Here is a 26,460-nt window from a genome sequence, read left to right as displayed (position 1 = left end):
TGACAATCCACAACATTAGGTAATTTATCCATCCTACTGGTTACTCCATAGGAAGTTACTGAATACAAAGTGATGACACATTCTGCAAAAGCTACTTAACTAATAAACCTCTCAAAAAAGCTAAATCATGAGGAAAAAATTGTATTGTCAAACATTTTCAACACATCAGAATACCATTGAGAAATATTATCACAGTGTAAGCAAGCCTACAAAAAACACATTTTGGATTAATTTTTTTGTTCAGGTAAATCATTTCAGAATTTCCTGCATATAACCTTACAAAAATGTTAAATTTAAGTATTTTTAAGCTGCACCAGCCTACACGACCACTTTAATTCCTCAAAGAAATAGAAAAACCTAAATGTCAAACAGAAGAAAAACATTGCACATCCACTCAAGCCATGACTTAAAATTTTTCAACAGTAAAGTAGAAGTTCAAGAAAGCAATATAAAAAGAACTAGATGTTAAAAGTTGGCTATAAAAGCCTCTTTTCCTGACGAGCTTCATTAATCAGTTCTTGAGCGACACCAGTTAGTTCATCCACAGTCATTAAATAATCGTCTTCTGAAACAGTGTAACTTTCCGCCTGAAAATCAACTGCAAAGCTGCTGCTGCTGCATTCCCCACTTTCAATCTTTTGGCCTAGTGGAGGTCCTGAGATTTTTGGTTGGTGAGGTTTACTAGTGTGTGGCACTGCATCTTTGACAGGCTTTGGAATTTGTTTTGACTTCTTAATAGAAATTGTCGGATAGCTAGGGCGTTGCGGTTTAAGGCCTCTGCTTTTAGTTTTATTTGGACTTTTAATAGGAGAGGAGTCTGGACATTTCATCCACTCAGGGATGGATCGTTTCCGTTTGGTTTCATTCAAATCCATGTCTTAGAAAGAAAGCAGCTACACTAATCGCAGGCAGTCCTCCCTCTGAAAGGTATCTAGCCTACTGGACTCTCTCACAGATCTAAAAAAGGAATGAGTGCTTATAGGAAAGAAAGAAAGAAAGAACCCTTTATTTGGTGTGGAAAATAAAACGGGGCACTAGTCCACTTTTCAAAATGATTTAATATTTCTATGAAGGCAATTTGGGTGTTTTAGTTAAAATCAATAAACAATTAAAAGCTTCTATTTGAAAAAGTTAAGACTGGATCCAACAAAAGGCCATTGATTTGATAGAACTGTAGACCCTACGATTAAACAAGAACAGTCTCTTTAGTTAGCAATCAATTTGGGTACGGATTGCGATAAACATGGTATGACAAGAAACGTTCCATTTTCTAGGACAACTCAAGTTCCACTAGCCTTGCATCAAAACACATGTCACACTTCCTATACAATTATTGTACAATTAACGACTGCACAGCTCACGAGAACATCCACGCAAATGCACACACACATATACACACACAGATACACACACAGATAGACGCACACACGCAAAAGAAAGCTATAAAACAGATACAAGAATGCAGACGGGCAGCCTCAACGACGCTCCTAGCGCCTCCGAGTCAGTCTGCACACAACAGGTGCCGGGACTTGCTGACCGAGGTTGGTCACGTGGTCACTGTCCTGCCACACCCGATTACGAATGGAGGCTGGTGTTGGACCGCCATCAGACGTCGCCGAAGTCCACAGTGCTGGTACGGCCCGAGTGGTAGTGGCGGTGCGCGGGGGCGGACGTGGGTGCGGGTGGCGGCGCCGTGCCGGGCCGGTGGTAGCGCGCGCCCTGCACGCCCGGCACACCCTGCGTGGGGAAGCCCTGGAAGCCCTGCAGGCCCTGGAATCCCTGGAGCCCCTGGAATCCCTGCAGGCCTTGCAGCGGCAGGCCAAGTCCGGAGTACAGCTCGTCGGCGTCCCTCAGGTCGCGCAGGTCGTCCTCGGAGCTCTGCGGCGACGCGGGCGACGTCGGCGACGGCGGCGACAGGGCGGCGCCCTCCAGGCCGTCGGCGTCCTCGTCCTGCAGCAGCTGCCGGAACTCCTGGATGGACTCGTTGAGCGACCACAGCTGCGACAGCAGCGACAGGTCCAGCTGGCGCAGCCCGTACTGCAACACACCGAAGGGAAGGGCGTTAGGTGGCGACAATACCAGAGGTCAGTGTACTGGCTGCAGACTGATTCCGAGAGGCGTTTTCGTCGCGCTGTCTATTTAGCACTCATACAGGCAGCACCATGAGTGCGGGAGAGACAGAGCGGCGAAACCAACTCTCGGAATCAGTCTGCTGGAAACAAGCTGAAAACCGAAAATGAGCAAAGAGGCGGGTGGAGCTCCCCAGCGCGGCGTGGTCCCGCGAAGCCCAACAAACACAACCCTTTGTCCACACAGCACACGGCCAGCACTGGCTGTACGTAACCCGATTAGAATCGGACTCATAGCGCAGGGGGTTCCCCATCGGCCCGTCCAAAGCGAGTACGCAAGTGAGACTGGGTTATCCGGTGGGAGTAACGTCTCGTACACGGGTCGGTGCACTGCGCTATACACCGGAGCAGAAACTAGGAACGCCTTGACCTATCCATCTAGGTTGGTGCGCTAGCACCACAATGCACAGTGGACCAGAAGACCGGTGGTAGGCGCTCAAAATACCGGAGGCGTTTTGAGCTCCAATAAATTGCGCTCCGAACGAGGAATCCATTGGTGGGGTCACACGTTCGGTTCGAGTCTGGATCTGGTTCTGTTCGAGCGACTCTGGATCTCAAAACGCGTGAGTTTTGACCGCCTCCCCCGGTCTTTTCTGGCTCACTCTGCTGCGGGCACGGAGCCCGACGCTAGACCTAACGCTAACAGAGATGCACGTTATGCAAAGTCGACTTGCATCATAGCAGCCGCCCGTGCTGCAGCCCTATGCAGCTTTTCTTGGCAGGATGGTCGCGTCGCTCGCATTCGGTGGCAGAGTGGCAAGGCGGGGAGGTGCAAGGCCTGCAAGGCACACAGCCCGCCGAGCCAAATCCAGCGGACTGATTCCGAGAGTCGTTTTCGCCGCTCTGTCCCTCTCGCTCCTACACGGGGTGGTCTATTAGAGCGAGAGAGACAGCGCGACGAAAACGACTCTCGGAATCAATCTGCAGAACGAGGCTTCCGGACAGCGGCCGTCGCAAGCGAACGATCTCACGACAGAATATTGGCTGACGTGACCGTATCTCACACGACACCAGTACACAGTGGGCCAGAAGACCGGTGGAGGTGGGCCAAAATCCCGGGCGCGTTTTGACCTCCAGAGTCGCTAAATGGGACTCGAACCGAACGTGTGACCACACGCCCGGTTCGAGTCCCATTTAGTGACTCTGGAGCTCATAAGGCGTCCGCAAATTTGACCGCCTCCACCGGTCTTCTGGCCCACTGTGCAGTGGTGCGTTGTTAGGTTGCTATGTATGTACACCACACTGCCGCCAAGGCTGCCACCGCCGCCTCGCTAAGCTTAGCCAAGCTGCAGCCGCAGAGGTCCTCTGCCGCCCTATTTAGACCCGCTAACGCGCTAACGGGACGTCGCTTCCATACAGACGACTCCAGACTCGCCCCATCTCTCTCGCACTCGCGGGGCGCTCCGCAGGCCGCAGGGGCGCGAGAGTGAGACAGAGCGACACGGTTGCTTCAGATGCGGCAGCCGCGGCGGCGCTCCGTCGCCCGCAAGTCGGGCAGAGCAATCGTCTGATTCCGAGAGTCGTTTTCGCATCTCTCTCTCTCTCTCTCTCTCGCACGCAGACAGGACGCCCCATGAGCGCGAGAAAGACAGCGTTGAAAACGACTCTCGGAATCAGACAAGCCGTGCCAATTTCATTCAAAAGGTTAATGCCTACGATTTTTTTTTCAAACTCCTCCGCGCGGAGAACTGCCAGCCCGGCCAGCCCACAGGGCTGGGCTCGAATAGAGGAATGCGGTAACGAGAGGAATAAAGACCCTGTTTAATAAGTGCATGCGTGTGTGCGTGCCTTGGTGAGTGTGCAGGATGCTGCGGAGAGTGTTACTCACACTCACTCGCAGCGACACATCGTTACGTGAGGTGATTGAGATAACAGTATGAGAAAAGGCGGCAGCGCGACGCCAAGCCAAACGCCTGCAAAACGCGCCGCAAACGGCAGAGGGGAGGGAGGAGGAACGCACTGCGTATGCGTGTGGCGTCGTCCTCTCTCGCATTTTCCATCCGGCTAGCTTAGCCGCGGAAAAGAGAGAAACGACGACCAGGCGATACTCCACGTTCGAGCGACGCCACCGAGGGAAGTCACCAGCAGGGGGTATGTATCATCGCCAGCGCACAGTGGGCCAGACGACCGGCGAAGGCGACCAAAACTCAAGACGCGTTTTGAGCTGCATGCATAGTCGCTAAATGGGACTAGAACCAAACGAGTGACCCCACCAAATGATCCCTCGTTCGGAGAGCAATCCATTGGTGGGGTCACACATTTGGTTCGAGTCTACTTTAGCGACTCTCCAGCTCAAAACGCGTCCGAGGGAAGTGGCCGAGTTATTTCGGAGGATTACCGCCAGCCTATCCCACAGGGGTTTCCGTGCGGGGCGGGGCGGGCTGGGCTCTCCGGGGTCATGACCCCCCTTCCCTTCCCCGGCCGCGCTGGCGGCGCTGGCAACTCGGCTGGCCATTGCAGAGCACGAGCTGGCCAGGGCTGGCCGGTCAATGAACCAGCGGCGCCGCTCCCCCTTCCGCCCTCCCCGTTTCCCTACTGACCCAGCTCCGGCTTGGCTCCAGTACACTCCAGGCACTCCAGTTCCAGCGTCCAGCCTTCCAGGCCTCCCAGCCGCGGATGCGAGGCGACTGGAGGAGACTCAAAGAGACTTGGACGCGCGGGGGCCCGAGTGTTGCCAGTGGCGTGGCAAGATGCCGCAAGATGCGCAGGCGGCGGAAGGTTCATTCCAAACAGCGTCTCTCTCTCTCTCTTTCTCCCTTTCTCTCTTTCGGAGACATGCCTTAAATGCATGGGAGTCGCGGCCAATTGCTGCTTCTCGTGGCGCGGTGCGGGCGGTGCGGGCAGTGCCATCATGGTGCCATGGGGGCCCGCGGCATGCGGCACCGGGGCGGCAGACTGAGGCTCTGTCTCTCTCGCGCCCACAGAGGACGCCCCATGAGTGCGAGAGAGACAGAGCGACGAAAACGACTCTCGGAATCAGCCTGCAGCACGGCCAGCACGGCTGCGGGTAGCGCTTGCAGTGGAGTGGGTGGCCCTGGCCGTCATCAGCTGATCAATCATGATATCGGCGGAGTCGACGCTGAGGTCGCCCTGCTCGCCCGCCACTGCGGCTATGGCTATGCCTCGCCGAGAGCGAATAGGTTTCGCTGTGTGTGTCTCTCTCTGTCACACCCTACGGAACCTGCGGAACGTGCGACGAGCGCGACAGAGACAGAGCGACACTGTTCTGAACGAACCTGCAGACGTGATTCGTTCTTTAACGCTGTTTATCCTCGGGCAGGCAGCGGAGGGAGAAAGAGAGAGACAGAGACAGTGGGGCAGCCAAGCATGGCCAAGGCAGGCCTCAGGCCTTGACAGGGGCAGCCACCGAGAAGCGCCCCGTGATGCCATTGCAGTGTAGTGCCGCTTGCCGCTTGCGCCACTGCAAAACTGACGCGCAGACGCGCACCGGGCGGCGTGTCCGGTGGGAATACCCCGCGCGAGAGGGGCCCTCAACCGCTGCGCTTAAATCGGGTCTCTCGCGCGTGGAGTAGCGACGGTAGCGCCGCACAGTGTGCCACATGACTGACGGAGGCGGCAAAAATTCTAGACGCGTTATGAGCTCCAAAGTAGCTGAATGGGACTCTGGAGCTCAAAACGCGTCCGAGACTTTGATCGCCTCCACGCCTTCTGGCCCACAGCACGGCGTGGGCTGCCTAAGACCGCCGACACACCGCCACCGAAATAACAATTCGGGGTTACTGTCCTTAGTGGCTCCTGCTCCTCCCGCGGCATGACAGCCCTGCCGGGGCAGTCAGGCCCGCCAGCAGACTGAGACCTTTTCGTCGCTCTGTCTCTCTCGCGCGCACGGGCCGCTGCGTGTGGGTGCGAGAGAGACAGAGCGACGAAAAGCGACTCTCGGAATGAGTCTGCTGCTGGCCCGCCCGGTCAGTCCCCTTGCCTCCTGCCGCCAAACTGGTTTCATTGTGATTTCGATGACGACACCGCACGTCTCTCTCGCACCCCTGCGGCCCTGCGGCACGCCCCTCGGGTGCGAGGGAGACGAGCAGCATCCGCCTTCTCATTAGTATTCAGATCGGCGGCCGGATCACCTCTATCACCCTAACGAGACGCCCCGGGAAATATTAAAAAGGCCGCGCGGCCGGGGATCGAACCCGCGGACCGCGCCTCCGGACGGCGGAAGACCGCCGCGGTCTTCCCGCGTGCCGTGCTGGCAACGCGCCTAAAATCCGCCAGTTTGGCACGCCTCGAGTGGTGCGCCAACAACAACGGCAAGGCGACCCACCAAGTGACCCACTAAGTGACCCCTGACCTACGCTAGACGCGGCAAGCCGGGCGGTAAGCAGGCATTCGGCCTACACAGACCAGCTGTGCTTTGCATTAACACCCTTCCAAACGCGTAACGAGCGTTGCCACACCGAGCGTCACGATGTCACGCGTGACACGACACACACACACACACACACACACACACACACACGAAAACTTACATACACACACGCGCGCGCGCGCGTGGGGCCAATGAGCTCAACGGCAGCCTCACGACCAGCGAACGGCTTTCGTCGCCATGTCCCTCTCGCACGCACAGCACGGCGGCGGAGGGCACAGTGGGCCAGAAGACCGGTGGAGGCGGCCAAATCTCTCGACGCGTTTTGAGCTCCAGAGTCGCTAAATAGGTCTCGAACCGAGCGTGTGACCCCACCAATGGGTTGCTCTCCGAACGACGATTCCCCTGGTGGGGTAACACGTTCGGTTCGAGTCCTGTTTAGCGATTCTGGAGCTCAAAACGCGTCTAGAGTTTTGGCCGCCTCCACCGGCCTTCTGGCCCACTGTGTGGCGGGGCCCGCAAGGGGGTGCGAGAGAGACCGAGTCCGGAATCAGACCACGTTGTACCACCAGTCACGACGAACACAATTTAACAACAGAGTCACTGCTCCTCCTCCTCCTCCTCCTCGGATCCAGTGCCGCGGTGCCGCGGCGCTACAGTGTGCCGTTCCGGGTCCCTGCGCAAGCCGTGCCGTGCAGGCTCTGCCAGGGCTCTGCCAGGGCACTGCAGGCCGTGAAGGCGGTCCGGGAACCTCAACGCAGGGGGGAGACAAAGACGGAGACAGAGCAAGCCGAGCGAGACAGGAAATGTTACGCGGGCGACGTCGTGAAGACGCCTGAGACTTCCAAATTACTAAAAGATTGTAACATTAAAAAAAACTCATTTGTTTTTTTTTTAAACACCTCACATTTTTTTAATGCAATTTTCATGAATTTCTTTAACATGTTAGTAAATAGTGATTTTTTTTTTGCCTTTTTCATTTGGGAATAAACAGCCAGGCCGTGATTCGCACCGTCCCGAGCCGAGTGCCGCGTGCAGCCAGGCCGCCGCGCCGCGCTCCGCTCTGAGGCCAACGGAACACACGCGGCGCGCGCAGCGCCGTGGCACTGCAAAACCGGTCGCGGCCGTGGCGCGCCGTGCCGCGCGTACATAGTGCCGGCCCGAACAATGGCTTGGTCCATGTAAAGGGCATAGTGGCGTGCAGTGCCGACCCGACGCCGTCGAAGGGCCGCGGTCTAGGTATACCTAAGGTCTAGGTAACGAGTCTAGTGGAGCAGCAAGCAACACGACGACGTGGAAACACGCCGCAAAGGCAGGCAAGCTTGCGATAGTGCACGAACAAACACCCCGTTTATTATCCGCGAAAGCCTCGCGATATTTGTGCGCGGCACTGTGGGCCAGAAGACCGGTGGAGGCGGTCGAAATCCCGGACGCGTTTTGAGCTCCAGAGTCGCTAAATGGGACTCGAACCGAACCGAACGTGACCCCACCAATGGATTCCTCGTACGGAGAGCAGTCTATTCGTGGGGTCACATGTTTGGATCGAGTCCTGCTTAGTGACTCTGGAGCTCAAAACGCGTCCAGGATTTTGACCGCCTCTACCCGTCTTCTGGCCCACTGTGTGCCTCCCTCTGAGTCGGTGCAAGTGCACTCCGCGTACTGCAAGTCGTGCGTTTACAAAAGTATACACTATGCCTCGCAAAAAAATAATTTTGAAATAAATTTTAAAAAAATAATAATGACAAAAATTTAATTGATGTAGGCCACTTTGCCCACCAATTGATTCAAGTTTTACAACAATTAAAAATTTGAAACAGACTGTGCAAAATCTTCGCTAACAACTCTTGTGCCGCGCAACAAAGTTTCCAGCCTGCGCTCACAGACGGCCGGCCGCCCATGGATCCCTGCACATTATTATTATTATCACATTCGGCGTGAGAACAGCCGCCGAACACAATTAGCGAACCGGCATTGTGTGCGAAATGCCCGTCTTTCGAAAACTGCAGTCGATGTGACTCCGTCGCGGGCCACTGCGGGCCTGTCCGTCTCTCTCGCACGCATGGGGCGTCCCGTAGGGCCGTAGGGGTGCGAGAGAGACGGGGCCACCGGGGGTCACACGGCAGCAGCGTTTCCACAAGTTTTGCAAGACGGCGGGGGCGTCGCTCGGTGTGCCGGCAGGGGAGTCCACACACGTCTACAGAGACCAGTCGAGTGGCTCACTGTAAGTGCACAGCGCAGTGGTTGCAGCTGGCGCGGCACTGCAAGGCACTCCGTGTTGACTCTCACGCACTCCTTGTGCTGCTGGTGGGCCGGCGGGGCTCAAACCGATCAAACACTTCTAATCCATCCGGGCTCGTCCGACATGCGCGGGAGGACACGCGGCGTTACATCCCGACAGTCGCCTGTCTCTCCCGCACTCGTGGGTCGTCCACGGCCCCGTGGGGGTGCGAGAGAGACAGAGCGACAGTCTCCGAAGGCAGCCTGCAGGCCGAGGGTGGCTACACTAGGCTATGCAGACACGCCCGTCGTCGCACGACGCGCCACGCACCAAGCCACGCACCAAGCCACGCACCCACGCTGCAGACAAGAGTCGTTTTCATCGCTCTGTCTCTCTCGCACCCGCAGGGCGTCGCCGCGTCCCTGCAGGTGCGAGTGAGACAGAGGATGGCTCCCCGATCAAGCCCGACGACTGCTTCTCCACGGTCGGCTAGCCGCGGCAGCCTCGGCTTGCGACGCGCGGGAAAGACGCGCAAAGGACCGTGAAATGATGATGACTCCAAAAGGGAAGCTATTCCGTCCATTCTGTCCCCTGCCGGCCGATGGCTCTTTCGTCGCTCTGTCTCTCTCGCACCTAGGGGACACCCCATGAGCGCGACAGAGACGGAGCGACGAAAAACGACTCTCGGAATCAGTCTGCCGGGTGTCCCGGTTGGCAGCAGTGCAGGGAAGGCCGCCGACACTCCGCGCCAAAAGTCCGCGGCAAGCAGGCCGCGCAGAAAATCGGCACCACTTTTGAAAAGCAGCCCGCCCCGGGCGGGGCGCGAACCTCGGACCCGAGCCGTCTCGCCAAAGTGTCGTGACCCTGACTGCGAATTAGGGTCTCGCAGTGGAACGTCTGAAATGACAGCCGCGGCGCCGAATCGCCAACAACAACAACAACACGGGCCGGTCTGCCGGCTAGAAAATTCGTGCACGGCAATTACAATGGCATCTCCTTCCACCCGCTATCCGCTGGGGCCCGCGCAGCCCGCGCAGCCCGTGCCACGCCCGCGTCGCTCCGTCCCTCTCGCACCCCCAGGGGAGCCCAGTGGGGCCCCAGTGGGGCCCGCGAGTGCGAGAGGGACGGAGCGAGGTGCAGCTAATTGCACAGCAAAGACGTGGGGCAGCGCTCTAATCGGTATGCTTCCTAGTTCTCCGTATTCGTGATCGGCAGAGTCCCGCGGCTCGCTCGCCTCGCTCGCTCCTCCCTCGCCTCACCGAGTCCGTCCCGTCCGTCCATCCCAGTCCATCGCGGCACCGCGGCCCGGCGCACTTTCACCCACAACGAGCGGGGCCGCGAGAGGAGCGCCTTGCCGCGGAGTGCCCACGGGACACACGTCTCGCCGAAAAACACATTTCGCGGTTCCCTTTTCCGTTCGCCGCGCCCCGGGAGAAGCGAGCCGCTAAACAGTGGCGCGGCGCACAGTGGGCTAAGACCCGCGGAGGCGGCCAAAACTCTAGACGCGTTTTGAGCTCCACAGTCGCTAATTGGGACTCGAACCGAACGTGTGACCCCACCAATGGATTCCTCGTTCTGAGAGCAATCCATTGGTGGGGTCACACGTTCGGTTCGAGTCCTGTTTAACGACTCTGGAACTCAAAACGCGTCTAGAGTTTTGGCCGCCTCCACCGGTCTTCGGGCCCACTGTAAGGCAGAGGACGACCGCCGAGCGGGATTGAGCGATTAAAAAGCTTCATGTGCACACGACTTCTTATCTTTAGCTTTCTTTTCAATTTCAAAACGTATTTTAAATGTCTTAAAAAAAATGTAAAACTTAAAATTTTAAGTGCGGTGGTCCTACGAACGTCCAGCAAACGGACGCACCCTCAGAAAGTCAGTACCAGGGTTTTTACAACATTTATTTTAACAAATTTAAGTCCCACGTACAAACTTCAGCAAAATTAAAAATCATAATCCAAGTACATATTTTTTTTTGTTTTGAGATGTAAATTTGTAATTGGCAACTCTGTCTTAACTTCAAGTTATGACTTCACCTAGTTAAAACATTTATTTAAACACATTTTTTTTTTTTGCGACTCCACTTTGTGTCTGTTTGACATGCAAATTGCTCGGCTGCCGCTGAAGCTCGACCAGCTGCAAGTTCGAGCCGCGCGCCGCGAGACGGCCGCTTCCTCCAGAGACTCTGGACGGCGGCGTGGCAGTCAGTGGCGTGGCATGCGATGCACAGCGTCGCGACGCGGGCCGGGCCGACCGGGCCGACGCCGCCAAGGCCAGTCCCATCATTGTCCACCCGCAGCGACAGCAGCGACAGGCAATTCATACTGCGCCAACAACAACAACAAACCCATCACGTCCGGATTGGCTGAGCGGGCTGAGCCAAGGCAGCCCGCCTCGTCCCGCCTCGTCCGCGGAGCCGTTAATGCGGAGGGAAATGTATAACACGGCAGGCAATGCAGGAGGATAATAAAAAGGATATAATTGCGCGTCCAGTGCCTTGCAAGGTTGGCGCGCCTGCGACTCCTCCCGCGGCGGCCGCACGCAGTGCACGCAGCCGTCGACATGAAAGGACAAACTAGCGACCGCGGGGATATTCCAGGCACGGCCAGGTACGGCGCGACAAGCCAGCCGACCATTTCCTTGACCAATGAGTTGTCATGTTGCAGCCACTTTTACCCCCCCCCCAAATCTTTTTGCCTTGCTTTGCCCGGCAAAACGAACGACCCCGGCCGCGGCGATGCCCCACGCGTCGCGCCACAGTGGGCCAGAAGACCGGTGGAGGCGGCCGGATGTGTTTTGAGCTCCATAGTCGCTAAATGGGACCCGAACCGAACGTAGGACCCCACCAACGGATTACTCTCCGAACGAGGAATCCATTGGTGGGGTCACACGTTCAGTTCGAGTCCCATTTAGCGACTCTTGAGCTCAAAACGCGTTTGAATTTAGGCCGCCTCCGCCAATCTTCTGGCCCACTGTGCGCTCCTGCCGTATCGCAAGCAAAAGAAACGACCCGTCGCTACCCCCTAATCGGGAGACTCTCGACGCTCGCCTTGCGGACACAGTCCAGCGCGTGGGGTATAGACAGGGTGATTACTTTTCCCCGTCCACGAGGCAGGTTTCCAATCCAAACTATTTTTCTTCGATTTTTGCTTTGCAGTGTGGCCTTGCTCACGGTCAAGCCAAGTCGGCCAGACGGAGTGACTCACGCTGACCCGGCCGATTTCGAATCAGAGCGCCGCCGCCTCCGTCGCTGCGGGCCGAGTGCGAGAGAGACGGAGCGACGGGCCTAAATGCCAATTAATCTCGCGTCGAGCGAGAAACCCGCGGCCGTCGGCGTGGGCGTGCGGCAACGCCAGGCAACGCCAGGCAACGCCGGCGGCCGAAGGAAACTAAACGAAGGCGGAAGCCGAGCAGCAAAAAGTGTAAGTGTCAATCGCTCGTAAACGGCGAGCGTTACGAACGACAGTACAAGGAAATTGGGAAATTGAATTTTACAACCAGGTTGTCCTATCCGCAACGCAGCCAACCCTCCCCGTTTCCGAGATATAGACGCCTGGGGGTTTCAGCGGACCGCCCACACAACAGCAGCAGTAGGGCTAGAAGACCGGTGGAGGCAGTCGAAATCCCGGACGCGTTTTGAGCCCCAGAGTAGCTAAATGGGATTCGAACCGAACGTGTGACCCCACCAATGGATTCCTCGTTCGGAGAGCAATCCATTGGTGGGGCCACACGTTCTGTTCGAGTCCCATTTGGCGACTCTGCAGCTCAAAACGCGTCCGGGCAGCAGCCACAGTTAATAACCGAGGCCGGCCAGGCCAACTGCGCCACTGCGGTCATCAAAGGAACGATATCCGACAGGCATCGGCCCGCATCAGCCCGCATCGGCCGCCAGGGGGCGCCACGGACCGTCGCGCTCCGTCTCTCCGCGGGAACGGCCGGCACCGCCAATTTATATAGAGGTACGGTACGTATCTCGATGGCGCCAGCGCCGCAAAGCAAGGGTGGCCACCGTGGTCGAGCGCCTCACAAACCAAACATGCGTCACAAACAATATGAAGCAGTTAAATTAACATTCAACATAAGTTTTTTAAAAATAAAAACAGAAGTATTTCGACGGTCTGATACACAGTCGGCCACCCGTGTAGGTGCGACAGAGGCGGAGCGACGAAACCAACACGACTAAGTGTGGCGGCACAATACTCGTTGCCGGCGACGCATCCTGCTATGACCAGCGCTGGCTGGCTGGATTCCAAAGGATCGTTCCGTCGTTCCGTCTCTCTCGCACCTCAGGGGAGCGCCCCATGAGTGCGACAGAGACAAAGCGACCAAACGACCCCTCGGAATCAAGGCGGCCGGCCGGCCTGCCGCCGTTCGGAAGTAGTACGCCTCGTAGTCGACGCACTTCCTGACTTTCCAGTTCCAGCGCGCGGCCGCGCCGCCGCGCCGCCACGCCGCGACGATGGCGCTAGCCACCGTCCGCGCGTAAACACCTCCTGAGAGAGATGTCCCCGTCAAAAGCCGTCCCCACCCACGACTCGCAAGGCACACTGCGAAAACAAACAGGGGAAAAAGGGGACGTTGTGTCCGACGACGGATTTTTCTTCTTTCCGCGACTCCATACAGCACCACCACCGTTTCATGGTCGGCTGTGCGACGATTCCGACGAATTCCCGGCGACCGGCAGACTGATTCCGAGAGTCGTCGCTCTGTCTCTCTCTCGCACCCATGCAGCGAGCCCGGGAGTGCGAGAGAGACAGAGCGACGACTCTGCAGCGCATGACGCATAGCTGCTGGCTGCAGTGCACGTGCAGCTAGCTGGCTGGAGCGAGAAAGCAAGCTCCGCGATACGTAACCGCTGCGCGACAGCCGAGTGCTTCGCGGTGCTTCGACAAGTGTGTGACGAGGCGAGAACATGATCCAAGTGGTGACCCTGTGCCGCCCTGTTCAGAAGAACGCCCAAAGTACACACACTCGGCGGTAGTGCTCAGCTCATGGCCTGATCCGTCTCTCTCGAAACAGAAAACACTGCGAGAAAAAAGAGCCTGAGAGAGACCCTTAATCAAATATAAGTATTTTTTAAAAAATTTCCTTAGAGTTTCTTTCAGTTTTTTTTTAAAACTTTGTCGAAGTTTTTTTTAAAGTTTTTTCAAAGTTTTTTTCAAAAGGTTTTTAAAGTTTTTTTTAAATTTAAGGGCAGGCTGTCCCTTACTCGCGAGTGGCACACTGTGGGAGCTAAGCTGTCCCCGTTTTCGCGTCGCTGTGCTGCGCTGCGCTGTGCTCGCCACGGCGCGGCACACACACGGTGCCATTGCACAGGGGGCGTCTCCGTCGATAACGCGTCCAGGACGGCGGCGTCAGTCAGTCGGCCACCCACTTGAGCATGCGCGAGCGGCCGAGCCACGGCACCGTTTTATCGTGCCTTCGCCTTCGCTCGGTATTGGCTGCTTCCGGAAAAGCGCCTGAGTGTGTGCGTGTGTGTCCCTGTCTCGCGTGCACGCACAGGCGCACAGGGACGGACACACTCACACACACAGGCACATTCTCGCACGGACTGCCAACGATGCACCCCGCACGCACGCACACCAACGCCCCCACCGCGGAGTACCCGAGAAAACAAGGAGGCGTTAGAGGGGAGGGGCAACCCGGCGACAGAACCGGCTTACGGGCGGCGCGGAGGGGGGGGGGGGGGGGTCATACAACACGCACGGCACCAGCATGAAAAGGTGTGCGGTTGGGTTTGCAAAGCGCAGCGGGCTCCGAAATGGCGCTGCTCGCCGCGTGGCATTGGCGGGCGGCCGCACCTGGTTTGGGGTTTTCTAGGTTTTTGGTCGCAGTGCCGGCCCGGCCAGGCCCGGCCGGCCCGCTGCACTGATTGAACGGCAAGGTCAACGCGTGATTCATTCACCGAGCCGCTAGCCGGCGGCGAAGCCAAGCCTCCGCCACTCCACTGCACGGTGGGCCAGAAGACCGATGGAGGCGGCAAAAATTCTAGACGCGTTTTGAGCTCCATAGTCGCTAAATGGGACTAGAACTGAACGTGTAACCTTACCAATGGATTCATCGTTCGCAGCGCAATCTATTGGTGGGGTCACACGTTCGGCTCGAGTCCCATTCAGCGACTCTGGACTCTGGAGCTCAAAACGCGTCTAGAGTTTCGGCCACCTCCACCGGTCTTCTGGCAAACCCACTGTGCGAGGCAGATGGAGAAGCGTGCCCCGACACTCGCAGCAGCCGACCTAGAAGCCGTCCGTATGTCCGACCGACCTGGCCGAGAGACCCCCCTGCCCTGCGGCGGGCCCAAGGGCGGGCCCCCGGGGCCTCGCTCGCTCCCAAAGGCACGCTGCCAGCGAAGCGAGCGAATCGGTCGCGGCGTGACTCACTGGCGACGACTGGCCGCGAATCCGCAAACAAACCGCCGCATTCACCGGGAACTCCAGGAAGGCGCGGCAGCGAAGATTGGAGCCGAACCCCTGGAGGGTAGGCAGCACGGCGACAGCGGAGCTCAACGGGACTGCCTACCCCGCAGGCGCTTCTGGTCCCAAAACGTCAAATTAGCTTCAACGGCATGCACACAGCGGGCCCGAAGGCCGGTGCAGGCGGTCAAAACTCTAGACGCGTTTCGAGCCCCAGAGTCGCTAAACGGGGCTCGAACCGAACCTGTGACACCACCAATGGATTGCTCTCCGAACAAAGAATTCATTGCGTTGGGGTCACAATTTCGGTCCGAGTCCTGTTTAGCGACTCTGGAGCTCAAAACGCGTCTAGAGGTTTGTCCGCCTCCACCGGTCTTCTGGCCCACTGCGATGCGGCCCCGGGTCCTTCGGAATCGCTTAGCAGACACGCATTGGGGCCGTATCAAAAGCACGACGTCGTCGTCGCCGTCTTTTAGTGGGCGACCTTCCGCGACTCGGCTCCACTTGGCACGCTCCGCTTGGCTCCGCTTCGCCACGCCTCCCCCTCCACTGCAAGTAAGGCCCGAAGGCACCCGGTTCGATCAAGGCGGGGTCCGCTGCAGCGCGCTGACGCAACGAGAGGCGACAAACCGACGGAGCCACCGCAAGAACCAACCTAAAACTTGTCTCAATTTCATCTCGCCGCTCTGTCTGTCTCAGTCTCTCCATCCGACGCCGGCGGCGCGACGTGCTGCGTGGGTGCGAGAGAGACAGAGCGACACCGCGCGGCAGCAGGCGGCAAGCCCAAAGAGGGGCGGAGGAGCAATCGGCTTAGGTAACGAGTGCGATGCCACCGACCGGCGCTCCAGTTGGCGCACAAGGAAGGCGGGGCCCTGGCGGTCGCTCGGCGCACTGGGTGCTTTGGGCACGACGCGGTTATCAAGCAACCACACTGTAAAACGGCACCGATGAGGCAACGACGGGGCCAAGCCACACAAAGCGTGCACAAACACTCACTCACTACGAAAGCAGCTGATTTGAGTCACCGCGCACGAAACTAAAAGTGAAGCTAGGACTACGCGCCTCGCCAGGGCCAAGGGCCGAGGGCGCACAGTGGGCCGGTAGAAGTGACCAAAACTCTAGGCGCGTTTTGAGCTCCAGAGTCGCTAAACAGGCCTCGAACCGAACGTGTGACCCCACCAATGGATTCCTCGTCCGGAGGGCAGTCCATTCGTGGGGTCACACGTTCTGTTCGAGTCCCATTTAGCGACTCAGTAGCTCAAAACGCGTCTAGAGTCTTGGCCACCACCACCGGTCTTCTGGCAAATCCACTGTGGGGCGGGGCCGGCACTCACCATCTCCTTCCTGAGCACGGCGAGCTGGGCGTCCAGGCTGCTGGCGGCGGTGCGGCTGCCCTGGCGAGCGGTGCGGGGCGGCGGCGGCGGCGGCACCGACATGCTCTGCAGGGGCGAGCCGTTGCGCGACCCCGCGGGCCCCGAGGGCCCCGTCGGCGGCGTGGTGCCCCTGGGGGGCGTGGGCCGCGAGCTCAGGCTGCCGCTCGAGTGGTGGCGGAAGCTCCCGGAGTGGCTGAGGCCGGACCCGGACCCGGAGCCGGGCGAGGGCGCGCCGGAGCCGCCGCCGGGTGCGGGCGCGGGCGGCGCCATGCCGGTGACGGCCGCCATCTCGGCCGGCGTGAACAGCAGCCCGCTGCCGTCCAGCAGGTTGGCGCCGCTCAGGCTCTTGGGCAGCGGCGGCAGGCCCTGCAGGGACGCCATGACGAGGCGCTTGAGGCCGGCGTTGGTCCTGCAATCAGGGGCCACACAGCTCAGCGGGCTGAGCGCGTCGTTGTGCAGTCCGTGCAGCGCGGACACCACCACCGTCACGCCGTTGCTGCCGTTGCTGTTGGGGCTGGGGGCCACGGGGCTGGCCGGGGGCACGGGGCTGGCCGGGGCCACGGACTTGGGGTCCTCGATCGTGATCTGACAGCTGGAGTAGCGGACCTCCTTGCCGTCGCCCTCCACTTCGAACCAGTCCGACTGCAGGATTCGCGACCGGCGGCGCAGCTGCACGCCGCTGCCGACGCTGCGGCCGCCGTCAGAGTCACTCATGCGCGCGCTGCCGCCGCTGGAGCAGTCCCCGTCCGCGTCCTCGGACGCCTTGCCCGAGTCCAGCGAGCTGAGCTGCGAGTCGTGGTTGGGGTCGATGACTAGGACGGTGGGGCTGGCGCGGCGTAGCCGGGGGCTGGCGCACGGCGCGGGGCTGCCGGCAGGGCTGGGGCGCCGGCTCAGGACCAGGGGCTTCGACGGTGACCGGAGACGGCCGCCGCCGCCGTCCGCTTCGCGCGAGGCCTTGCCCACCACGTCGACGGCGTGCTCGGGCGGCGCGTGCCGCTGCTTGTCCAGGGCCCAGGGCGGCAGTGCGGGCGCGGGGGTGTCCTTGAGGCGGCGGCCCGCCGACCGCGACCTGGGCGTGCCGTTCACGACCGCCACGGGCGGCTGGTCCGGCAGCGGCGGCGGCCTGCCCCGCGAAGCGCGTGGTCCCGGTGGCGCGGCTTGCGCGGCCGGCGGCTGCGAGGGCGGCTGCTGGGGCGTCTGGCCGGGCGGCGGCGGCGCGCGCCTCGTCGGCGTCACCGGCACCACCATCACGGTGCCGGACTCGGTCGCGTCGCGCGGCGCGCTGCCGCCCCGCCGCGTGCGCGCCAACGCCTCCGCCACCACGGAGCGGCTAGGCCGCGGCGGCACCGGGGGCGGCGGCAGCGGCCTCTGGTGGTGGTTCGGGTTGCCGCGGGGGGCGTGCCCGTGCGCCGCCCCCACACCGGCCAGCACGCCGCTGGACGCGCTGGACGCCATGAGCGACGGCGTGGACATCCTCAGCATGGCGTCGGGCCATGCACGCCATGCTCACGTCGCCATCGCGGCGCACACTCGCGTCACGTCACGGCGCTCCGGACTCGTCGGACACGTCGCACTCGGCGGCCGCATGTCACGGGGAGGACGGCGACGCGACGGCTACGCCAGGCTCCACGCGCCACGGCGGCCAATGGCATACTACTGCTGGCGCGGGCCGCGGGCCCCGGCCGTTCGCTTGCTGCCAGCCTGCCTGGCGGCCGTGGGCTGCCAGCTCGGTCCGGCCGGCTGCATCGGGCGCCGCGGATACCCGCGCCAAGCTGCGCCAAGCCAGCAAACCGTGGCAAGAGCGGCCCATCGGCGAGGGAGGTGGGGTGAGCGGGGGAGGGGCCGCGGGCCCCGCCAGCCGGCCGCGTGCGACAAGGCGGCCGACAAGGAGGACCCAGCGCGCAAGCTCCTCGCCGTCCCTCCCGCACCCTATCGGAACGCCGCACGAGTGCGAGAGAGGCAGAGTGACGGCGTTAAGCTGGGCGTTACACAGTCACGACCAGAGCGCGTCGGCTCACTGCTGCAAACTCACTGCTTGGCCCCTGTGTCGGAAAGCGCCAGGGAAGTGGCTGCGGAAAAGCCAAGGAAAGTCGTGGGAAAGTCGCTTTGGTCAAGTATGAGCGCCTGTGAAAGACGGGGTAGGCAACCTGCAGACAGCGGTGCGTGACGGGATTCACAGCGCCGCCCGAGCGCCGCTTGGATGGCTGGCTTGCTGGACCACAGATAGTCTGCCTGAATCAAAGGAGAGATGGTAACTAAGGAAAACTACACAAGGCGCGTTTATTTCATTAAAAAACATTACGTACTGTGTCAAGGAATGTTAAACTAGTTACAAACAGCAGAGCACAATCAAGAAATGAAATCACAAAGTCAACGGCATCGATATTGGCTTCAACAGGAGAGAATAGATCATTCTAGTCATGGCCGAGTGAAGAACAAGAAGAATCACAAAAGACAACTTTTTAGCACTTTAACTTTGCATATTTAAGACCCTTTGCTTGTTAGTGAGAATATTTTATTGTAAATGCAACATATTTTCAGTGAATAAATGTACTCTAAATGACCAAACTGAGTCTTTTGTGATTCTTCTTGTTCTCCACTTGGCCACGACTGGTCTATATTTTAGGTTTTTTTTCTAGTGAGCGCGTTATTTCTCGTGCCGCCTTTAACGACAGTCAACACCACCATAGTCGTTTCCTCTGAGCCCAGAGATACTAGATACAGGATGCTCCACCTCTGGCAGCCTCTGGCAGCTTCAGCTTCTGGCATCGCCAGAGTTTGTTGGCCCCAGAACTGCGTGGTAAAGCATGTTCGGCAGCCCCCGCCCGCCCTACCGCACACCCCCACCCAGGTGGCCGAGAACCTGGCGGCAGAACCTCGACGGCACTGCGCCAAAGACCACCACACTGGGCCCTCGCATCAAAACAAAGCCGAGTGACTTACTCCAAAGCCGTATGAAAAGATGGTTCAACTTAGAGATAAAATATTGTGATCGTAATGCGGACGATGAAAGATAAACGGGTTCAATAGGATCGATTAATTACTTCGAGAACCAGGTTTATTGTTTAATTTATTATTAAGATTAAATTAGAAGATTAATAAAAACGTTCCAAAAAGTCCTTCGTTAAAGTGAAGGCACGGATACTTCGATGTGTTCTAAAGCCTCGTAACTAAGGCTTTAAGATCCGTGTTGAGTCGCAGCCCTCAAGCAGCCTCTTTTCAGAACAGCCGCGGACAAGCACTTTCAGTGAAGCAAAGGGCTGCAGCGCAGGATGTTGATTTTATGTTCGGGAGACAACCTGAAACACGTAATGAAGGACTAGAGAAAACTGGACGGGGTGGCGTGAGTTCAAGTCTCGTCATAAACGGCATAAGAACTTCGCGACAGTTATTTTTCTTCATCTTCACCCTCCCCCCCCCTCCCCCTGCCCAACGTGACAGACCTCCACCGCTCCCCAGCCACCCAGACTCCAAAAGGCGATTTCAGGTAGACTCCAGGCCTATTTCACGGAACTCGACCATTCAAGATCTGGGTGCGAAAGCTCACGATTCCGGCAAGCTTGTTGCCAGAGGCTCTCACCTTCCCATCGTATACGCATCATCCCCCCCCCCCTCTCCCCATCCGTTCCCACACCCACTGACCGGTTGACTGACTGGCACTGACAAACTAAGTGGCTGACTGTGCAAGTCTCGATCGGCAAACTGACTAAACGACGGACCGGCTGATAACATGACAGATTGGTAAAAGAAGTGAGATAGAAATGCTCACGACTCGCGCCACAAGCCGCCACACTGTTAAAAAGAAATTAGGAAATTCCGAAGCTCTGTCGGGAGTTTCTTCCAGGAACTTTTTTTTTCAAACAGGTTAAATATGAACTCTAGGCATACCAGCCGGAAACTAAAAAAATTGAGACAAAACAAACAAAGGGGTTTTGGGAATTTTCCGCAGATCGCGGCCAAATTTTACCCCCTACAAGCTGCCCGGGGATTTCCTAAAAAAAAAAAAAAATTAACAGTGCAAGGCCCCCACAACCAACGACAGACGCCGCCACTCTAAATATGACTTGCGCCTCGAGCGGCTTTCCCCACGGGGCCCCGCACGGGGCGCGAAGCCCGAATAACGAGAGAAAATATGTCGAGAGCAAAATTGTCTTTGGCTGCACAAGGAGTTAAGCCCTTGGGGCTACAAAGGGCGAGGGCTTCCAAAGCCACACGGGAGCGCGCAGCGTGACCACCGGGAAAAAAGGGGAGGGGGGGGGGAGTGTCGCCGAGTCAGGCCTTGAGGTGAACACTCGTTTAATTTTGGACGCATCCCGGTGACTTCTAAATGCAGCCTAGGCCCTTGCGCAGGGGGAGCAGGGGGAGAGGGAGGGTCACTAAATAAGTGCCGCCCCCCTCCGAATCCAACCGCTCGGCGCTAAATGACGAAACCGAGAGCGCGTGCGCCGCGAGCGCAGCGTGCCAGACCGCCGTGCACAACCAGCATGCAGGGGGTCGTCACTCAAACTCGGTCAAAACAGATCAGGGGATCAAGTCACTCGCAGTCAACAGCCCCCCGTTCTAGACGAATTTTTTTTTTTGCGCATCATTTATAAAAGCGATGGCAACCCGTTCGCAGTAGACCCGCTATTACGGTGCCACGAGAACTCTAAATAAGAGCCTAAAGTATTTGTTTCTCTTTAAAATTTTTGACAGGGAGTTAATTTGTATTTACATTATTTTCCGCGTTATAACGTGCTTGCCGAACGCCCCCGCGAGGTTGGCCCCGCCACGCCCGCCGCTGCACCGCTAGAGCCGCCACAATAACCCACCGCTTTAATTGCACAAAAGAGAGGCAAGGCGTTGCGAAAGAAATTAATTGGGCGCTGCAGCAGTCAAATGAGGCAGCAGTGTGACAAGTCGTGCAGGTGTGAGACAAAGGGGGAAACAAATTTTAAAGTGTACTACACCTTCCTCAGTTAACTTGGTTTTTTTTCTTTGTTTTTATTTTTTTATGGAGACTTAGTAAGGAAGGAATTGTTACGAAAGTTTAGTGAACATATTTAGTCTTTTCAAAAAAAGTAGCATTTTTTAAAATTTATAATAATTTTTAGAAAAATTTTGGAGAGTTTCACTGCAAATCCAAAGGCGATACTCGATTATCTTTTTTGGCGATAAAATTGTACATCACCAACAACGGCCTTACCGTAAAAATCTTGCCCTCAAAACGGCGGCACACAAAAGTATCGCCAAGATTTGGCGAATTGTGTATCTCCTCTTTGAAGGCAGGATTTTCTGTAGGATTTTCTGGCAATACTCAATCGCCAAAAAAGGTACTAAAAGTATCTCCTTTGGATTTGCAGTGTTGAAATTCCTAGTGTGCACCTTGCTTCTCCTCGACCCTCGTCGGCGCGTGCAGGCTGTTAGGCGCAGCGACAGACATAGCAGGGGCGGAGGAAGATCATCAAACCGGCGACGCGGCAAGGCGCTCAAGTCAGACCCTTCCAAAAAAAAAATTCTCCCTCTTAAATGACAGTGTGCACAGCACGTACACAAAACGACCTAGCGGTACTACAAAGCGATTGAGAAAAATCTCACGAATAAATAACAAATACAGCCGCAATAACGGCAATAACGCATTCCATCGCCAGCCGATCGCGTACGGACAGGCCAGGCGCCGCCCGGCGAAGCAGGCGAAGCCCGCGAGGTCCACTCACTCCCTCGCACTCAAGGGGCGTCCCCACGGGTGCGAGGGAGACCACCCGACAGGACCTCTCGCTCGGAACCAGCCCGCTGCAGGCGGAGCCGTTCGTGGGAATTTTCGCGGCGCGCTGACCGCAAGCAAGGGCGGCACAATCGGCGCGCGGCAGAGCGAGACAGAGCGTCGGAACAGTCCTGTTACCCGGCACCACCGCCCAGGATGCCTAGGCGCTTGCCTCAGACTGACGTCCCGTCGGGGACAAAGTTGTCACCGGAGAGAGAAAAATACTTTATTTCTATTTTATTATTTTGACTACTTATTTCAAGAAAAAAAAATTTTTTTTTCAGTCCTGTTTAGTTTGCTTTTTTACAGTATCTCATTGACTTTATTTTAAATTTGAACCCTATTGGTTACATTGGTTAAACGTCCACGAGCCAATTGTTGGAAGACGACGACCGCGAGGCGGCCAGGCCGGATCTCCGGGCACCTCCCCGGCCGAAGGGGGCCGAAGGGGGCCGAAGGGTCAGGCCAGCGAAGCAGAGGAGAAAGAAAGGGTTTTGTTGTTGTTGTCCGGAAGGAAACCGAAGGAAACCGCGAGGGCCTCCGTGCACGTGGCGCCGAGCAAAGTATTTTCTTTGGCGTTTTCTTTCTACATTGCAGCGTCCCACGCGCGAGTCGCCAGGCCAGCACGCCAGGCCCTCGGCCCTCGGCCATAGCCATTTTCCGGCTAACCGCGCCAAAAGAAGAGGAAGAACCACAAAGGCGTCGTCTGTCGATCGCCGGCAACGCGGTAAACGGCCTCTCTCTCTCTCTCCCTCTCTCCCCTCCCCCTGCTCCCTAGGAGCGTTTTGCGATACTACTCAAGAAATGGCAGAAACAGTTACTTCCTTCCCAACGTTGGACCACCCCTAAACAGGCAACACCACATCTTTAAAAAAAAAGGATCTTTTTTAAAAACTACATGGCTGGTTAAGGGGTATTTTTGCGGCAGGGCAGACGCTCAAGCAAACGGCTCAAGCAGGACTCGGCCGGCTTGGCTAGATCTAGGTAGGTCTAAGCGCGCACGGCCGGCACGGCACGGCACGCCAGGAGAGGAAAAAAGAGGGGTTCCCCAGTGAAGCGAAACGCGGCGCCCCATAGCACACAATAAGACGAGACAGCACATGAAATAATAAGGAGAAAAGAGGAGCAGGTTTAAACAAAAAACAACACGGATTAAAACGACGACAGAGAGGCGTGAAACAGTAGAGAGCCCTGGAGGCTATGGACGACCTTAAGGGGTTGCCCACTTTTCCTCACAACACTAATGATCCTTTTTCGGACTCTCAGTTTGGTACGCAAAATGAATGGACCCTGTCCACACTCCGGGCTCTGTCTCTCTCGCACACGACTAGAACGTCGGGCACGCTCCGGGAGTGCGACAGAGACAGAGCGAGACCCCCACTCGGAATGACCGCCTGCAAGTGCCTCGAAAGCCCGAAAGCCTTCAACAACACACCAAGGTGCGGCACGTACAGGACAGTTGGTTCCGAACAATGGGCGAGCGTCAAAACAGCTTTTAGCCGGCGGGGCGGCACCGGGCCGCACCCTCGAGCGACAGAAATAAAGAGGGAGCGCCGGATTCGCGGTCAAACATTTGTTGCAATAACGCGGCGTGCAGTACTGTACCACTGTAGGTACACCGAGGACGTGGGGCTCATTACGTGCTGCACGGCGGCGCACGGCACGGCTCGCAATCCGGCTGAAAAATGAAGCCGTTTCCCACTCGGCCCTTAGACATTGGAGCTCCCTTGCCGACCGTGCCGCACCGGAGTACGTGCAGTAGGTTCGCACGACGCAGTGGGCCAGAGTACCGGTGAGGCGGTCGAAATCCCGGGCGCGTTTTGAGCTCCAGAGTCGCTAAATGGGACTCGAACCGAACGTGTGACCCCCACCAATGGTTTCCTCGTTCGGAGAGGAATCCATTGGTAGGATCACACGTTCGGTTCGAGTCCCATTTAGCGACTCTGGAGATCAAAATGCGTCTAGAGTTTTGGCCGCCTCCACCGGTCCTCTGGCGCACTGTGCGACGGCGAGGACCGGGTGGACTTCCCCTCCCCTCCCCTCCCCGCCAGGTAGCCACAGAATGAGAGGGGAAAATATTTAGGAGCCGAGATTTGAACCCGCGACCGCGCGGCGGCGTGACGACCCACACGGCCAGCTAAGTCCTTCCGCCACGGTACGGCCCGGGCCGGGCCGCTTTCAAACGGATGAAAAAGATTTCAAAGGCGTGATCTTCTCTCCTCGTCCGCCCGCCGTGTTCCGCCACGAAAGAAGAAGGAGAAGGAAGCGGCGGAACGTGAGAGGGGAATGGGGAAAAGGGGGGGGGGAGGGAGAGGCAAGGCGGGTGCTCGAGAAAAACACCCCATAAATCGTTGCGGCCAGCCCTACGGATTGCGGCCAGCCCAGGCCGGCCCAGGCAGCCTCATGCTCTCAGTTTGGCCAATGCCAGTGGCGCAACTTCGAGGCACACCGCGATCGGACGGAAGCGGACCACGGCGTGAACCGCGCGCGCAGATCAAAATAGCAAAAAAATAAAGCTGTCGAGGGAAAACGGGGATTAGAACCCGGGGCCGACGTCCGGAGGATGTCTGAGGACACCGCGGCCTGCGCGCTGCGCGTCCAAATTGGCCGACTCCCCCCGTCCAGAGGAGCCTCCACAACACAAGAGCCCCGTCACGTTGGGCTCAATAGTGTGGTCGAATTATGGCCGTTGACCCCACGTGCGGCACCGTCTCTCTCGCACCCCAACGGAGCGAGCCGCGAGCGCGAGAGACAGACAGACCGCTGCTGGGGGGCGTCCCAAACAAGCCAGCCCAGCCGGGCTAACCTAGCAAGAGAGGTTCCGAACTGTAGGCAAAAACATTACTGCCAGTTATTTTGCACGTTATTCCGTCGTCACGATGTCACGATGCGCGTGTGGGCGGCCAAGGCGAGGCGGGTGCCTGGAAGTCCTGGAAGGGCCGCGTGGACCAAGTCACTTTCGCAACCTCCCCCCCCTCTCCTTCCGGGCCTCACATGGCCCCGCGATGTGACCTGCATGAACTCTACGCGGTCGGAAAAGCCGCCGGCTCTCTCTGTCGCACTCAGTGGGGACGCGATGCAGTGCGAGAGAGCGAGCGAGTCCGTTTGCATAACCCGCGGCAGACGGGAAGGGGGTCAAAGTCAGAGGCCAGCGCTGCCTGCGCTGCCCAGACTGTTACACATACCTTTCACAGATTAGGAGACGCTGCTGTAACAGGACACCCTCCCGCAAACCACGAATGCCTGGATGGAGGAAACCAAGGACACAGCATTAGGGAAAGGTGTGGTGAGGTGGGATCACCCTCATTAACTTTTGCACTGACATCCAAGGAATCTTCCCTGAAACGACTGGACACGCCCAATTTTAAAGAGATCTAATTATCATGCATTGACTACTCCTGAAAAGGGTGAGTTTCCATGAGAATTCGTTTGATGAATTGATACTCACAGCCTTATTCCTTAAACTTCCACTCTTGGCGACACATGGGACACTGGTGATGAACGTTCTGGGCATTCAGCCATTTCATAATACAATGGATGTGGAAGCAGTGAGAACATTGGCCCCAAACTGGAAAGCAGAAGGCAAGGAGATGATTAATTCACTGTGAGTAGTAGCTTCAAAAACCATGACAAAAAATTAATTAAATTCAAACATAGTTGGTTACCTAGAGGACAGTCATCTCCTGGCAGTTTGCAATCGGGACAACAACCATCGAAAGCTAAACGACAAATACCGCAGGTGTCGTCATTTGCTACCCATCTCCATGTAGCTACTCCGGTCCAGCCTGGAAGGTACACAACAGGAATGAGATACAGAAGCACTGAGGTTGCACACAAATGCTAACTGGCACAATGCATAGGGCCAATGAGGCTCAAGTGGTAAACACACACTTCACTTCCAGAGCATTCATTCTTAACATTTCAAATGAGCAGGTAAAAATATTAACTAGTGGTGACATCAATATAATGGTAAATGAACCAAGTGGGTCCAAGAAAGGGTACTTACTTTTAATAGTTACTTTCATTTTACAAGGAGATCAATAGCAAAACAAAACATTTCCAGGTCGAGGATGACTACAGCAGGATACGCTCGTTGTTTCACGATCGAGAGGTACTAAAACAACGAGTCCCGCTTCGCACTAGCTGCGCAAAGGGCTCCACTTATTTGAACTAGAGCTTTCGAATTAAATTCGAAACTTTTCCCTGACTCTAACCTTCCTAACCTAACTGGCGCCTGCTCCTGCCTGCAGAGAAGAT

General features: G+C 57.3%; 1 protein-coding gene across 4 annotated transcripts; it reads right to left on the bottom strand.

Annotated features, from left to right (window-relative positions):
- Positions 1–979: 979 nt before the first annotated feature.
- LOC117649069 (verprolin-like) lies at positions 980–26,449 on the bottom strand. Of its 4 annotated transcripts, none has more exons than XR_004587958.1 (5): positions 26,210–26,449; positions 25,869–25,988; positions 25,652–25,771; positions 25,389–25,446; positions 1,908–2,037 (listed from the first exon to the last, which is right to left on the bottom strand). XR_004587958.1 is itself a non-coding variant. In XM_034391478.1 (2 exons), the coding sequence occupies exons 1-2, from the start codon at positions 17,940–17,942 to the stop codon at positions 1,606–1,608; spliced, it is 1,953 nt and encodes a 650-aa protein (XP_034247369.1). In that variant the 5' UTR covers positions 17,943–18,094; the 3' UTR covers positions 980–1,605. The 4 variants fall into 4 exon arrangements, 1 of the variants encoding a protein (XP_034247369.1); XR_004587960.1 differs by lacking the exon at positions 1,908–2,037 and adding an exon at positions 16,733–16,869; XR_004587959.1 differs by lacking the exon at positions 1,908–2,037 and adding an exon at positions 19,501–19,759.
- Positions 26,450–26,460: the final 11 nt, after the last annotated feature.

This window comes from Thrips palmi, unplaced genomic scaffold (assembly GCF_012932325.1).
Source record: "Thrips palmi isolate BJ-2018 unplaced genomic scaffold, TpBJ-2018v1 HiC_scaffold_10, whole genome shotgun sequence".
Taxonomy (NCBI): Eukaryota; Metazoa; Arthropoda; class Insecta; order Thysanoptera; family Thripidae; genus Thrips; species Thrips palmi.
This window is presented reverse-complemented; position numbering and strand designations above follow the sequence as displayed.

Bases quoted from the DNA above. Each gene is read 5' to 3' on its own strand.
- LOC117649069 (XM_034391478.1), bottom strand. From the start codon at position 17,942: ATGCTGAGGATGTCCACGCCGTCGCTCATGGCGTCCAGCGCGTCCAGC. The intron at 2,038-16,421 runs GTGAGTGCCGGC...GGTGTGTTGCAG, and splicing joins CCGTGCTCAGGAAGGAGATG to TACGGGCTGCGCCAGCTGGA.